The following is a 16521-nucleotide window of genomic DNA, read 5'->3' as shown; positions in this document are numbered from 1 at the left end:
TGGTGATACAGTAAAGAAGAGAAAAACCATCACAATTGAAAATAAAGTAGAAATAATAAAAAGGTCAGAGAGAGGTGAAACTCCATCATTCATTGACAGAACACTTGGTTACAGTCGGTCAACAGTAGCATTTATTAAATTTATGTACCTGTTCCGACTTGCATACAAATTCAACTTAACTACAAACCTGCAGTCCCTTTCTCGTACGTAACCCAGGGACTGCCTGTAGTCTGTTTCTATGTGTACATGCAGGTACCCCCTACTATGACAAAGTATAGTGATGTCCCTATCTTTTAACAGGCTGTTATTGGGTTTCTTGTAACAGAATCTTAACTTGATGTGACTCTCCATTCATTTGTGGCTGACTTTCGGAGACTTTATGGACCATCTCCCTAAAGCTTATTGATCTTAGGCCTCTTTAACATTCATGTTCATTCTGGTGTCAGTCTTGATGTTGTTCTTTATCTGCCTGTTTTCCTTGCTCCACTGACCATTTTCAGCATTGCTGCCTTTTTCAAAGAATTTGATCCCATTACATGGCCAACATTTGTCTGTCTCACTATAGAGATCTTGGCTTCCTGCGATTTTCCTGCCTTAACATGGCCTAGAGCCTCTCTGATTGTAACTCTAGCCATCAATAGTATGCGGAGCAGCTATCTCCAGCACCATTATTTAAAGGAATCTATTTTTCTTCTGTCTACTTTCTTCATGGTCCACCTTTCATAACCCTAAGTAGTTGTAAGGCTGGTGGCTTTGTTTTTCCAGAGCTATTTCATACTGATCACTGCACTTCAAGCTAGTGATTTTCTTCTTTAAATTTCGGAGCTGGATTCTGCACCACGGTCGATCTTGTTTCAGGGTGAAGATCAAAATCTTGATTAACTTCTACAACTGCACTATTGAAAGCATCCTCACCTGATGCATCACAGCATGGGTTTAAGTAGTGACACAAGAATTTCACTATTCCCATGCAATGCAAGTGATCTGCTAATCTGCTAATTTAGATTGTTAATGTTTCTCCCACCAATATTTGCTCGTAATTCTGACTCCTCCAAGTTAAATTTTCTCATAACTGCCTCAACATACATAAGATACAGCCCTGACGAACACCTTTCCCGATACAAATTAGTAGGTGTCTCTTGTTCTGACAGTTGCTTCTTCAAACAAGGCTTGCTTTCCCTTTCTGCTTTCCCAAAATGCACTTCTTTCCAGTCCTGTTTGACAAGTTTTTAAGACCTTAGCCTTTTACTTGAAATTTGTCTGTTAAAAAGATAAAAGCATCCCTCATAAACATGTCATAGAGGGGAGGAGGAAACCTTGACATCTTTTAAAATGCATCTGATTGAAATATTAATGGAACCAAATGACCCTAATGGTTTGTATAGTGTCTTGTTTGTCAAACAGCTTATGTTTCCATTGGTTTCAACCTGTTTTAGTACACAAGCAATAAACTGAAGCATTCATGCTCTGGAAGACAGTTTTAACTATTGGCGGAGGTTATTAAGATTACTGTTTTGAAACTTGTTGTTTTTTGCAACATTCCCTTTTTTCAAAATGAAGTAACAAGTGTGTTGAATACACTGCAGTTTAGGCTGATGGCACTTTAGCACAGCAAAGCTTTAGAAATTAGATCTGTTGCGGAAACATGCACAGACAAATATTACAACTAAAAAAAACATCTACTCATCTATTAAGTTTGGAAAATTAGTCCATTACAAGTACTGGAATCCCACCCACAGATACTCCCAGCCTTGTGTCTGATGCAGCAGGGTGAACATCATCATAAGAAATTAAAAACCTAAGCGTGTTAAGGACTGTGCCTGAAGTATGAATGGGCAAATTAAATAATAAAGCAAGAGTATAAATAATAATAATAATTCTTTATTTTTATATGGCACTTTTTAGATTACTACTCTAAGCACTTTACATAGTAAGTAGGGAGCCACTTTAACAACCACCACTGTGCAGCATCAACCTGAATAATGCAATGGCAGCCATTTTGTGCCAGAGCACTCACCACACATTAGTTAGGTGGTAAAGGTGGTGAGAGATAGTTATTTATTAAGTGGGAGGGTATGATTAGGGGACCAGAATGACTAGGCCGTGGTGGACAATTTAACCAGAACATTGGGATATACCAGGGATTTTTTATGACCAGAAAGAGCCAGGACCTTGATTTTATGTCTCTTCCAAAGGACAGTACCATTTTTACAGCACAGTTTCCCCATCACTGCACTGGGGCAGTGAAATCCACATTTGGACCACAGCCATCCTAGCTTTTCCTAGTTGGTCTCCAACCCAAGTACTGGCTGGGTCCAGACATGCTTAGCTTCAGGTGGATGAACTCTTCTGAAGTGCAGGTGGGAGTATTCCAATTGGTTGGTATGCAGATGTCCATAGCTTTAATTAGATGTAGCATTTGAGTAGCTAATCTGGATATTGTATACAACCTTAAATCATGAAGTTTTGTTGTTCAGTTCCAGCCTATCACTCATTGTGTGTAAGTTCTTAACCTCTGTGGACTATTTGTAAAACCTGGAAACTGGAATTTAAAAAAAAAACAAAACAAAAGACAGTAAATACTTGTGTTGTAATGTGCTGTGATTTTGGCAGCTACATTGGATAAAAGCATTGGTCAAATATAAAAGCTACTATAATAATAACAATAATGGGGAGAAATTTTGAACCAGACTATTAGCCACACTCTTATAGTGTGTATAGAAAAGAGTCATATTCTTATAACAGCAACAGTGACAGGGAAAAAAAAACTTAATCTGTAAGATGGTTAAAGGAGCACCCCCTTTTAAAAACTATGTGTAAACTCAATCATGTGTAACTAATCACCTTTTCCATTGCACACCAAGCTAATTGGCTTCCACCTGTGATCAGCTGTAATCATTCTGATTCGTTCAGATTTTCCTGGAACATTTCAGTACTTGGAAGTGTATCTAAAAGCAAACAATCAACTATGGGTGGCAAGGCACTGTCAAAAGATCTCAGGGATAAAGTTGTGGACAGGCACGAGTCAGCAGATGGAAACAAAAAAATCTCAAAGCCTTTATCAATCCCAAGGAGCACAGTAAAGTCTATAATCAAGAAGTGGAAAGTGTTTGGTACTACTAGAACCCTTTCTGTATCAGGCCATCCCTATAAACTGGATGGAAGAGCAATGAGGAAGCTGGTCAGACAGGCTACCAAGAGACCTATGGCAACTCTGAAGCAGTTACAGGAATTTTTGGTAAAGTTTGGTCATTGTGTGCCTGAAAAATGCCACATTAAGTCTCCTTTGAGCTTTGCCAAAACACACCTTGAAGATTCTGAGGCCAAATTGAAAAGGCCATTACAGTCAGATGAGACCAAAATTTAACCAGAAAGTTAAAGTCAAAGAGAAGAAGGTTCACCTTCCAGCATGATAATGACCCGAAGCACACAGCAAAGTTCACCACACAGTGGTTGTAGGAGAAAAAGGTGAATGTCCTTGCATGGCCTAGTCAGAGCCCAGACTTAAACTGTATTGAAAACCTGTGGAATAACTTAGATTGCAGTCCATCAGTGATCACCATCTTATTTAACTGAGCTTGAACAGTTCTGTAAAGACAAGTGGGCAAATATTACTCGGTCTAAATGTCCAAAGTTAGTAGAGAAGGTGGTTCTACAAAGTACTGACACAGAGTGGTGATCCTTTAACCATTTTAGTGATTCTTTTTTTTTCCTTTTAATTTTTTTTTCTGAGAAGTTGCTGTTACATCTTTCACTTGGTATTTTTAAGTTGCAGTGAGTAAATACAGCTGGATACTTTTTTGTGTGTTTTCATTTCAGACTGCAAATTAACAAAATGTGAATATTTTGAAGTGGGTGATTCTTTTCTATACACACTGTAGTTTTAGTAGATTTTTATTTGACATGACTGATGACTTTAGCCAAGGCAACTTACAACATTTAAGACACATTTGGTTATCTTTCTCCATTTTTTTTTTTTTATCATTTTGGAGCACAGGAAGCTGATGGTAATGAGATTTGAACCCACAACCTCAGTACAAAGCCGTAACCACTACTCTACACTGCCTGAAGTAGATCAGCAACATAAGCTAATATCATCAGAAACAGTGTGCAAGATCTTGTTCCTAAATTATTCTTTTTTTTTCTCATCTTTAAAGGAGAGCCCACACATTGACCGTCCTTTTCATCTTGACATGTACTTTGGGGTATGTGACATTATTTGAAGAAACTCCTCAGGACACGGCCTACAATACAAAGAGGTAAGAAAATATTTTCATACTTATATCTCCTCCTTCTCATTCATTCTTTGTGCCCACCTCCCTGACCAGCCAATAAATCCTTGCAGTAGTTAGCCCCGAGGGAGTTAGAATGCCTCAGTTGTTTGGTGACAGCTACTCTCATCAAGTTGTGTGACAGCTCATTAAGAAGCTCAGAATATGCTAGAACTTCTTTTCTCCCTAATTGCTGGTTGTCAATAATTGTCTTTGTTTGCATTAAACAATGGCTGTTCAGAGGAAGGGCAGCCTATGATGAAATGAGACAGAGCTTATTACTGTTTGTCTGAGTGACAAATAACAAAGAACAGTTTGACAAAGTGCAGCTCTGCAAATCCATATGCATTTTATGCTTGTGCATTTTTTAAATATGTTAAATTATGATGTTTGTCCTGTTCCATTCCGTTGTGTCAGATCACACCACCTTTGCATGAAATCTGTTAGCAGTGTTGTAAATTTGTAGCAACCACTACTGTGTATAACATTTAATTAGGGTGCTACCTCAAGTTGTCTCCTAGTTTGCAAATACACTTCTTGTCCTAATTCTTTGATGGGTTCTGGAAATAAAAAAAAATAAAAAAACGTGGCTGAGTTTGGAGGAAGTCATGTTTTACTAATATACTGGATATAACACAGCCTATGATACAGTGAGAGAGGTGCATACAATATTGTTTATCTTGATTTTCAGAAGGCATTTGATAAGGTGCCACATGAAAAGTTGAGCATCAAATTAAAAAAGTGGGAGTTGAAGGTCCAGTTTGTAGATGGCTGTAAAATTGTCTAAAGCACAGAAATCAAGGAGTTCTGATGATAGGATCAGTGCTGGGGTCACTGCTATTTTTAACATATATAAATGACCTAGTTAGGAATACAAACCGGATTCCAAAAAAGTTGGGACACTAAACAAATTGTGAATAAAAACTGAATGCAATGATGTGGAGATGGCAAATGTCAATATTTTATTTGTAATAGAACGTAGATGACAGATCAAACTTTTAATCCGAGTAAATGTATCATTTTAAAGGAAAAATATGTTGATTCAAAATTTCACGGTGTCAACAAATCCCGAAAAAGTTGGGACAAGTAGCAATAAGAGGCTGGAAAAAGTAAATTTGAGCATAACGAAGAGCTGGAAGACCAATAAACACTAATTAGGTCAATTGGCAACATGATTGGGTATATAAAGAGCTTCTCAGAGTGGCAGTGTTTCTCAGAAGCCAAGATGGGTAGAGGATCACCAATTCCCACAATGTTGCGCAGAAAGATAGTGGAGCAATATCAGAAAGGTGTTACCCAGCGAAAAATTGCAAAGACTTTGCATCTATCATCATCAACTGTGCATAACATCATCCGAAGATTCAGAGAATCTGGAAGAATCTCTGTGCGTAAGGGTCAAGGCCGTAAAACCATACTGGATGCCCGTGATATCCAGGCCCTTAAACGACACTGCACCCCAAACAGGAATGCTACTGTAAAGGAAATCACAGAATGGGCTCAGGAATACTTCCAGAAACCATTGTCAGTGAACACAATCCACCGTGCCATCCGCCGTTGCCAGCTGAAACTCTACAGTGCAAAGAAGAAGCCATTTCTAAGCAAGATCCACAAGCTCAGGCGTTGTCACTGGGCCAGGGATCATTTAAAATGGAGTGTGGCAAAATGGAAGACTGTTCTGTGGTCAGACGAGTCACGATTCGAAGTTCTTTTTGGAAATCTGGGACGCCATGTCATCCGGACCAAAGAGGACAAGGACAACCCAAGTTGTTATCAACGCTCAGTTCAGAAGCCTGCATCTCTGATGGTATGGGGTTGCATGAGTGTGTGTGGCATGGGCAGCTTGCATGTCTGGAAAGGCACCATCAATGCAGAAAAATATATTCAGGTTCTAGAACAACATATGCTCCCATCCAGACGTCATCTCTTTCAGGGAAGACCCTGCATTTTTCAACAAGATAATGCCAGACCACATTCTGCATCAATCACAACATCATGGCTGCGTGGGAGAAGGATCCGGGTACTGAAATGGCCAGTCTGCAGTCCAGATCTTTCACCTATAGAGAACATTTGGCACATCATAAAGAGGAAGGTGCGACAAAGAAGGCCCAAGACGATTGAACAGTTAGAGGCCTGTATTAGACAAGAATGGGAGAGCATTCCTATTTCTAAACTTGAGAAACTGGTCTCCTCGGTCCCCAGACGTCTGTTGAGTGTTGTAAGAAGAAGGGGAGATGCCACACAGTGGTGAAAATGGCCTTGTCCCAACTTTTTTGGGATTTGTTGACACCATGAAATTCTGAATCAACATATTTTTCCCTTAAAATGATACATTTTCTCAGTTTAAACTTTTGTTCCTTGATTTATGTTCTATTCTGAATAAAATATTAGAAGCTGGCACCTCCACATCATTGCATTCAGTTTTTATTCACGATTTGTATAGTGTCCCAACTTTTTTGGAATCCGGTTTGTATAAATATAAGCTGGTTAAGTTCACAGGTGATACCAAATTAGTTGGAAAGATGGAAAATATAGGGTCAGACTAACTGTTCCAGAGTGGATAGCACACAGGCTTGGGCAGATTTGGGCCAGGTGAAATTTAATTTAAATAAATGTAAAGTTTTACACATAGGAAGTAAAAATGTTAAATACACAATGTTTGAATACACAATGGGAGGTCTAAAAATCGAAAGTACACCTTATGAGAAGGATTTAAGAGTCGTAGTGGACTCATTACTGTCAACTGTGAGACAGTGTTCAGAAGTCAGAAGCTGTATGGTAGACAGCCAGACTTTAGGGACTTTTGGAAGAATTAAGTGGATAGGACTGGCAAGCTTTGTGGCCTGAATGGCCTGTTCCCGTCAAGATTGTTCTAATGATTGCAATGTAGAAATCAAACTTAAAATAATCAGCAAGTGAAGAACACCCAACACTCTTTTATTGTTTTACTCTTTCAAAAGTTGAGAGCTTTTCAGTTCATTTCAATTCAGGTTATTTGTGTATGCAGTAGTGCACTTCACTAACAAATTCACAGGTCGAAGCAAATGCAGACTTTACAATTTACTAAATACATAATCAGTACACATAGAGACAGATTTGTTTAAACAGACAGGAAAACAAAATGGTTTGAAACTGATTAACATACAGTAAGTGGAGTCTAGCAATATCTGTACATGAATTAATTGTTGAACTCTGGCTGGTTGACAGTGGAGGAGTGGAAATCAAAAACTCCAGTCAGCAACATCCCTGGTGAAAATAAACCCCTGGAGGGTCCACAGTCTGTTATAGCATCACGTCAAAGACAGAGTCAGACACAGTCGGGGTCCTGGAGACCTTGTCGAAGTAGCTACCCAAACCCTCCGGATCATTCTATAGTGGAGTCTGTGCTGAGTTATCTTAACACTGTGGTGATTCCAGCCTTTACCAGGGCAGGAAAAAAAGCTTGGATGTGGAGCAGTGGAGAAGCAGGATAACAAGAAGAGAAACAACACAGAGCAGGTTTGCAGCTTTTGGGTTGTGTGGAAGGAGCACTTTCACAAGGGGGAACATTGCCTTGCCACACCATATTACATGCATTGTGTTTTAACTATTTTCACCAAAGACGATTGTTTTGCCCAGTTCTCTGAGAGAAACCAAGCAGTGTAGCACACAGTCCCTCACCAGACAGGCACGTGCTTCTGCTAACACTATTCCTGCTAAAACAGCTGTAGCGTGTTCTAACTTAACTCAGAATTTACCATCATCCTGTGACGCAGAAGTAACCAGAAAACTTAACTCTATTTCAACGTTATAATCACATCTTGCCTGAAGAAGGTGTCTGAGTTGCCTCGAAAGCTTGCGTATTGTAATCTTTTCAGTTAGCCAATAAAAAGGGTAATTTTGCTTGACGTTTCACTACAACATTATAATCAGAAACACAGTTGTGGTGCACCGGAAATTTAAGGACACCCAGCCCATCACAATGAATAAAATGTTTAGGTGGTGTTCTGTCTTATTTAAGGATTGTCTCTGTTTACCTATAAAGAGGACTCACTTCTCTCTTTCAGGTCTTTCCGGGTTGTGTGAGAGGCTAAATGCCAGACAACCCTGAGACTTATTCTGAACATTACCTGAATGAATCTCTTTGAGGCTTCCTCTGCCCTCAGATTCCTTTTCAATCCACATTTAAAATAGAATGTAGGTGTTTAAGCACTCAATATAGTGCTAGTTGAAGTACAGCAGGAACCACAAACACCACACCATGCCCATTTTGTTTTAGGACTTGTCTACCATAATCAGTTTGCCTATGCCATTATACAATACAATACAGATTATTTTTGTATAGCCAAAAATCACACAGGAAGTGCCACAATGGGCTTTAATAGGCCCTGCCTCTTGACAGCCCCCCAGCCTTGACTCTCTAAGAAGACCAGGAACAACTCCCAAAAAAAACCTTGTAGGGAAAAATGGAAGAGACCTTAGGAAAGGCAGTTCAAAGAGAGACCCCTTTCCAGGTAGGTTGGGTGTACAGTGGGTGTCAAAAAGAAGGGGGTCAATACAATACAATACACAGAACAGAAAAAATCCTCAATACAGCATAAAAATAATTTTAGAAGTAAGGAGCAGAATTTAACAGTAGATGATATCACATAATAAGATTTGGATATTTTTAGAGTCCTGGAGACCTCAGCCACCAAGCTGCCTCCCCCATTTGGCCATTCCACAGCTGAAACAGTGCTGGGCCAGCCAATCTGATAAAAGGACCTCTCTTTCCCATGATTCCAGCGATCCTCCATCAGGGATGACTTTACCATGGACAGGCATTATCTGCTTGTGTATTCAAGCAGGCTCCAGAATTTGGCTCCATGCCCAGGTCTTCAGTTTATATGCCTTTCTAGTCTGCACTTTCCTGTGTTTTTGATCCTCCCTTCATTTCTAGAGTGTACATTCTCCCTAAATATTATTTATTTGTAATTAGTTTGGCTGTTTTATTGCCCACATTTTTGACTTTGATCTCATCTGTTCCTGATTTTCTTTTAAGCTATTGACCCATTTCTTGTTTTTACCAAGTGTCCTCTTCTTCCTCCTGTCATCTTTGTTAATATTATTAATATGAATCTTTTTATAATTTTGCCAGCTTCTCTCACCTTGTCAAGTGTGTCCTAGTTCTTTGTGGTCACGTCTGACCCTGTTCTCTTTAGAGATGGTGAAAATTTATTTTCGGTAGGACTGAGTAATTCTGTAAGTGCTTTATGATAAAAATTGAAATGTGAACAATTTAATTATAATACAGAAATTATTGAATTAAAATTGTTAACCAAACTTCAATGTGATAAAGAATAACAAGTCAGAAAATGTAGTCTTGGGGTAACATTCAGGTGTGTTTGAAGGTCGTGCATGCACTGCATCCCACAATGGATTGAGTTCAGTAGGTCGGTTCTAGAACATTCTCAATCTATTTCATGATTTTGGGGCCAAAGGCTGTCTCACCAAGATAGAGCAAAAGGCTGGAAACCGGCTTGATCAGGGGGGTATTTTCCATACGTCGCTTAAATTATCCGAGATCAGATGCCTCATCTTGGATGAGTTAATGCCGATGAAACTCATCTGGGATAAGTCTGTTTTTCAAACGCAACCGTGTAGTAGATTAGTCTAGCTGGATCTAATCATCCGAGATGAATGCGTGCCCACGATGATTTAAAAGCCCATATATATTGAGTCTAGAAAACATGATCAGCAAGTCTTTGATAGGCTGTAACAAAATGACGAAAGAATGGGCACATTTTTTTTTTCACACAAGCGGAGCAGGACCTTTTATTCGAAGGATATGAAGAATTTCAAGATTTAATATGCACAAGGGGTAACACTGCAAAAGCAGCCCAAACCAGAAAAGACGGCTGGCAAAAAGTGGCCAACAAATTAAATGCTAAGTATTGTGCGTTGTACTTACTGAATGCAGCGTTTCATTTCCTATGTGTCAGCTCAATTATTATTAAATATGTCATAATTCTAGATCAAACGTGAGCACAAGGGAATATGGGAACAGGTTAAAGTGAAGTACAAGAATATACTTCAAACTGGTAAATATTGGTATATAACTGTTTAACTCTTTGAGGTCTGAATATTTTTTCCAAAAAAGTTTTCTGAAAAGTAATGGCTTCACACAGAAATCAAAGTAAAACATGCTGTGGCTGAGAGTTGCTAAGAATGTGCAGCAACTTTGCTGCCAGGCTGTCTTCGCATGGCTGGGGCAACAGCAGCAGTCACAGTGCATTGCAGTCTGGTTTCTACCTCTTACCATTGTAAGTGACAGTCCTCCTGGTGAACATTGCTCTAGGCGTGTCAGCTACATGAACCTGTTCAGCACCACGACTGGGGACCAGTCAGCTGAAGCTGGAACTTCGCATTTGTTTTTGATCACTTGTATCAAAATCTGAGTCCGATGAGTCATAGTCCAATTCAGAGATAATAGGCAAAACGTCGTCCACAGAGTATTTTGCTTTACGCATTCACTTTGATTTCTCGCCAGATGTCAGCACCATTTTTGCCATTGTTGGCACCTTACTACTCACATGAGCACGGAAAATCTCTGTTAAAACCAATTAAGCTAACTTTCCTTATAGCAACGAGAGTCCAACTAAAACATAACTGTTGGTTTTGTCACAGTTTACAGATAATTATCATCATCAACTCCTCCTTTTGACAAAAGTTGACATCAGCCCTGAAAGAGTTAAAGAATTGATGACATAAAGAATCATATATAATATAAAAAACATTAATTTTAAAGCTAATAAGAAGGCAGACAAGCAAAAAACAGTTGGAGGTCCACGCAGTCCAGGCCTAATCCCTGCAAAAGAGTTGGCTCTACAGCAAAATGCCCATCGCCCTGTTTCTGAGGGCATTCCGGGGGAAGCTCCTCCTCATAACCAGTGGCAGAATGCAGTGGTCACTTCATTTCAGGTAAAGGATGGTCATTGCATATATTTGTCCTCAATCTGTGCCATAGGTATGTTCCATATAGCCCTCTTTTTTGTTGGGTCAGTTGCAGGGAATGTCATATCCCTAGAACTTGTGTCTGACCAATGAGATATTGGCGAAGGTCAAATATTTGATGAAGACACTGTCTGATTATTCATCAGAAGGAGAGGTACATTTTCCAAATAATGTTTGATCAAACTCCACTCTGATCAGTCCCTTGTGTCCCAATCACAAGCAAAACCCTTTCTATATGAAATTGATATCAATTGGTCGCTTAATTATGAACGGTAAAGCCATGACTGACTGAATTCCATGCACGGACACTGATTACTTGTGTGAACTAACCCTTGTTTACATAGAACCTGCAGGTTTGAGAATTTGGATGTGCTGTTATGACAACACATCCAGCAAGAGTTTTGAGTAACCGACAGATCCAGGATCAGGCCAAATCGTCAACAGTAACATCTGGCTAAACGAGTAGTCCACGTACAAAAAATGCTCCCCAGGACTGTAGTCCATCACAGTGCCTACTCTCACACACATATATACACAATCATACACCCCATATTCATATACAGTGACTATTTTAAATTGTCAATTAACATAATCAAGTTCAGTTTTAAACTACTGTAATTATTTTTTCTTTGCCTGAGAATGTCTGGCCGTTGTAGTTTTCATGAAATGTGGCTTGCAAAGCTATTTAGTTATGAAAAAATGTTAGGGAATAACATAAGTGAAAGATAAACTTTACTACAGCGAGTGACCATTTTGGATACCAGGTGAATGTGGCAATTTGATGGTAAAGATTTTGGTCAACAGATTTAAAGTCCCAAACTTTTATACTTGTGTAGCATGTATGCCCACTCATAAAGCCCATCTTCATTAGTTTAATGTCTACCTTATCTCATCATCTTCACACCTTTATAATAAACACATAGGATTCCACTCAGTGGTTTAAGTGGAAACAAGTAAATGCCGATAGTTGATAGTTTTGTGTGCTTCTTTTTCTTCTTCACAAAGCTGTTCATATATAAAATTAGTTATTAATCAAGGGGTGTTTCTCCTTAGAGTTTGGTGGACTGATGTTGTAAATTTATTTTGACAATATTTGTTTCACCGAAGCAGTGTTTGCAGTACAGTACTTAAAAACTTTATTCAACTGGCAGCCTGTCAAAACTGGGACACACAGCTGAAAATTGAGACTGTTGCTGTCACCCAGATATCTGGTTACCCTAGTAAATTACAGAGTCAGTGACTCATTATAAACTGCAGATAACTGAGCTGTGAGGTTGGTTTAGTTTAAGATAAAAACTGAGTAAATGTTGATTTACTTTGTGCATATTGGCTTAAGTACCAAAGAGTACTCCATTCATCTCTAGATAACCTTTTGTTTAACTTGCTTGGATTTTATACTTTTATGGTTAGGAAGATAATTTAATTGGCTTGTTATCACTTAAAGTATCATAAGGAGCAAATTGCTGGAACACTGTCTTCTGTTTTCAGTCAAGCAGCTGGAAAGACTTCATAAAACAGAAACAGCTTGCTGATGCAGAGGTTTTCATGTGCCAAGCTAGACTTGCTGACAGGGTTTGCTCTCTTGCTCTCGTCCAACCTTGGTTGTTGACTTTTGTTGCCCTGGATAAAGAAACGTGACCATGGCTGCGGGTCTGGGATACAACAAGCAACATGAAGCCAAGCATGGAAAATTGAAATTTTGAATTTTGTTTCAAATATTAAAGGGATATGTAAAATAAATTTGAATATATTCTACCTTCTAGTTAATATTTGACAGCTGTAATCTTTTTCCCTTGAATATTGCTGCACAAACCCAAAAATCTGTTAAACACGAATTGATTTGCACAACCAGTGGCCTTGTTTCTCCAGGAAAAACAAAAAATGGTTCTATTTAGTTGCTATTCTACTGCTTACTCTTCCCACCTTAAGTATGAGAACAGTTCTGAACTGCTGTATGAGAGACTAATAACTCCCCGTGTGAATTGTAAGTTGTATGAGAGCATTAGGGCAACCATTAAAAAGGATATTAGGGAAGCTAAACAGTTAGAAAGGATTTTAACTGATAAGGTGAAAGATGACTCAAAAACATTCCTTCACTATTTTAGTTGTAAAAGAACAGTCGGGAAGGAGGTGTGGAGTTTCAGGAACAGTAAATGTGAAACAGGAAATGTTCTAATTTGCATTTGTCTGAAGTCTTCACACTTGAGGATGTGGATAACCTTGCAGCAATAAATGGGACTACTAAGGAGGTAATGATTGGTCTGGAAATTGTACAGGGAGAAGTACTGCTTCGCTTAAATAGGTTAAAATCAAACATCTCGTCAAGGCCAGATGAGATATTTATCCTCAAGTTCTTAAGGACGTTAGTGAGTACATATGTAAACTGTTGTTGCATATTTCTAGCAAGTGACTGGCGCACTGAGGAAATTCTGAATGACTAGAAAATAGCAAATATTGTCCCATTATATAAAAGGAGTGACCTGGCAGATCCAAGCAACTGTAGGCCAGTAAGCTTAATTTGCATCACAGGAAAATTAATGGAAAGAATGCAAGAACAAGAGTTTTATAGAACACTCAGCAAGAGTTCAGAAGAGGGAGGTCATGTTTTACTAACAAGGTGGAATTCTATGAGGTAGCAAGAAAAGGATACAACCAGAGATGTGCATATGATATTATTTATCTTGACTTTGAGAAAGCATTTGATAATGTGCAACATGAGAGGTTGGACATCAGACTAAAAGAAGTAGGAATTCAAGGTGTGTAAATTGGCTAAAACACAGAAAACAGAGGGTAATGTTGTGAGGAACTTCATCAGAATTGACTGATGTTAACAGTGGTGCCTCACAGTGGTCAGTGCTAGGGCTGCCACTATTTTAAATTTATATAAATGATTTGATTAGGAATATAAGTAGCAAGCTGGTTAGGTTTGCAGATAATACCAAAATAGGTGGATTGACAGATAATCCAGAATCTGTTGAATCATTACAGAGGGACTTGGATAGCATACAAGGCAAGGCAGAATTGTGGCAGATGAAATTTAATGTCAGTATATGTAAATTAGTACAAGTAGAAAATGAAAATCTTAGATTTGAATGCACGATGGGAGATCTAAAAATTGAAAGTACCCCTTTTGAGAAGGATTTAGGAGTTGTAGTGGACTTGTCACTTTCCACCTCCAGACAGTGTTCAGAAGCCATTAAAAAGGCTAACATAATATTAGGCTATATAGCGTTTTGATGTGTAGTATACAAGTCCAAGGGAGGTTCAAACTTTATAACACATTGGTTAGACCTCATCTGGAGTACTGTGTGCAGTTTTGGTTTGCAGGCTGAAAAAAAGGCAGCAGTACTAGAAAAAGTCTGTAGAAGAGCGACTAGGCTGATTGCAGGGCTACAGGGAATGATTTATAAGGAAAGATGATAAAAGCTGAACCTTTTCAATTTAAGCAAAAGAAGATTAACAGAAGACATGATTAAAGCGTTCAAGATTATGAAGGGAGTTAGTCCAGTGGAAAAAGAGTATTACTTTAAAATTAGTTCAACAATAACTCTAGGACACAGTTGAAAACTTATTCACGGTTTATTTCACACAAACATTAGGAAGTTTTTCTTCGCACAGAGAACCATACACACATGGAATACATATAGGAACTGTCATTTTTGATTCTATATACTTTGTTAATCACAGAGGGGAAATTGTCTTTTCACATAACCTTTTCAGTATCAAAGTGCAGAGTCAGCCGTTGTACATTGTCCCTGGAGCAAGTTTCAAGGTAAGTAACTTGACTTGATGTTAATTTGGAGGAATAGGGTTGATGGGACTGGCAAGCTTTGTTGGTGTGAATGGCCTGTTCTTGTCTAAATTGTTTTAATGTTCTAAACAATATTCCAGTCAATTAGTGATATACTTACAAACTGTTTTAAAACTGTAAGGTAGTTAAATTTTCCTCCCAGTCCTTGTTTACATTTTATGCATCCTTACTCTCAAGTACAGTATTTGTTTGCTACTCAGTGAGGGAAAAAGCCATAAGATGGGGCAGATACCAAGTGTGAATACCTAAGGGGGACTTATAAGACCAATATATGTAGTTCTCATACATCCCTAGATTGCATTAAGTAGGATATAGTAGGAAACCTGGAATACCGGTAGAGAAACCCATACAGACATGCTGAGAATGTGCAAGCTCTTTACAAGCAACAATACTCAAATTATACCAACTTATGTTTTTGATGCTTTTATTCTTCATTTCCTGACCTTTATTATTTATATTTCATGTGATTTTTCTGCTTTAGAGGGATCATTGCAAGCATATTGGTCTTCCTGTGCTTTGGAGTAACTCAAGCCAAAGATGGGCCTTTCACTAGACCACACCCAGGTAAGTTAAAGGAATGGCCTTACTGCTATTTAAAAATGTAGTCTTCCTGTAGCATAATGTTTTGGGCTGGTGTCTTCTCCTAGTTTTTCTAGCAGGAATAATGTTTTCCTGCAGACACCTTTAAATGGATTAGTGTTTAACTAAACTTTTCCAGTTTAGTCTAACTTCTGACTCTCTTTAACCCTGAGTGTGTCACTTTACCTTCCAGTGTTTATATTTAAAAAAAAGGACACACTTGAAAGAAATATCTGTACAAACCTGTAAAGTACCTTGGGGTGGTATTTCCAATGAAAGGTGCCAAATAAGATGTGTTTATTCTGATATTTGAGTTGAGTTGAGAGTGAGTTAATAAGTTGTTTTTTTATGGTTAGCTCCATGCTTTTTTGGACTAATGTTAATTAATCAGGTAAACACGGGTCCTCATTTAAAAGCCCATAATTCAAGCTACACTTTTCCTCGTACTTTGTTTCCTTGCACCAGAGTACCCTATTCTGCTTTCAGATCCTTTGCTTTCTGTGATCTGCAGCTCAATTAGATATAAAGTGGCTCACCCAGCACTGCACCATACAGTAGCCTTAGTTGTGTGGCCCTCTCTGAAATGATCAACTTATAGCATATTTAGGTGCAGGCAGTCTTTGCTGTGTTAGCAGAAGTAAAACAAAAAAAACTAATATTACTGTTATTTATCTCTCTATATGTAAATCCAATGTCTGTCTGTATATCTTTACACTTTTCTACTACTTAACTTCTTTAATTTGCTTGAACATTCTGGTTGATTTTGTGACTTCTCTCATTGAGCTAAGTATCATAGTTCTCTTGTGGTAGCAATTTATTCACGCTAATCTGAGACAGAGGCTGTGGGCCGAGGGGAGGGAGAAGCGTGACGTCAGGAGTGAGAAGCCGGGC

At 38.5% G+C, this 16521-nt stretch overlaps 1 protein-coding gene across 1 annotated transcript in view; it reads left to right on the top strand.

Annotated features, from left to right (window-relative positions):
* Window positions 1-16521, top strand: part of ptdss2 (phosphatidylserine synthase 2) — a 233274-nt gene that overhangs the window by 77130 nt on the left and 139623 nt on the right. The window contains exons 2-3 of the mRNA XM_039744791.1: window positions 4158-4259; window positions 15533-15615. Coding sequence (XP_039600725.1) covers window positions 4158-4259; window positions 15533-15615 — 185 coding nt within the window. The remainder of the gene's footprint in view (window positions 1-4157; window positions 4260-15532; window positions 15616-16521) is intronic.

This window comes from Polypterus senegalus, chromosome 1 (assembly GCF_016835505.1).
Source record: "Polypterus senegalus isolate Bchr_013 chromosome 1, ASM1683550v1, whole genome shotgun sequence".
In the NCBI taxonomy this organism is placed as follows: Eukaryota; Metazoa; Chordata; class Cladistia; order Polypteriformes; family Polypteridae; genus Polypterus; species Polypterus senegalus.
This window is presented reverse-complemented; position numbering and strand designations above follow the sequence as displayed.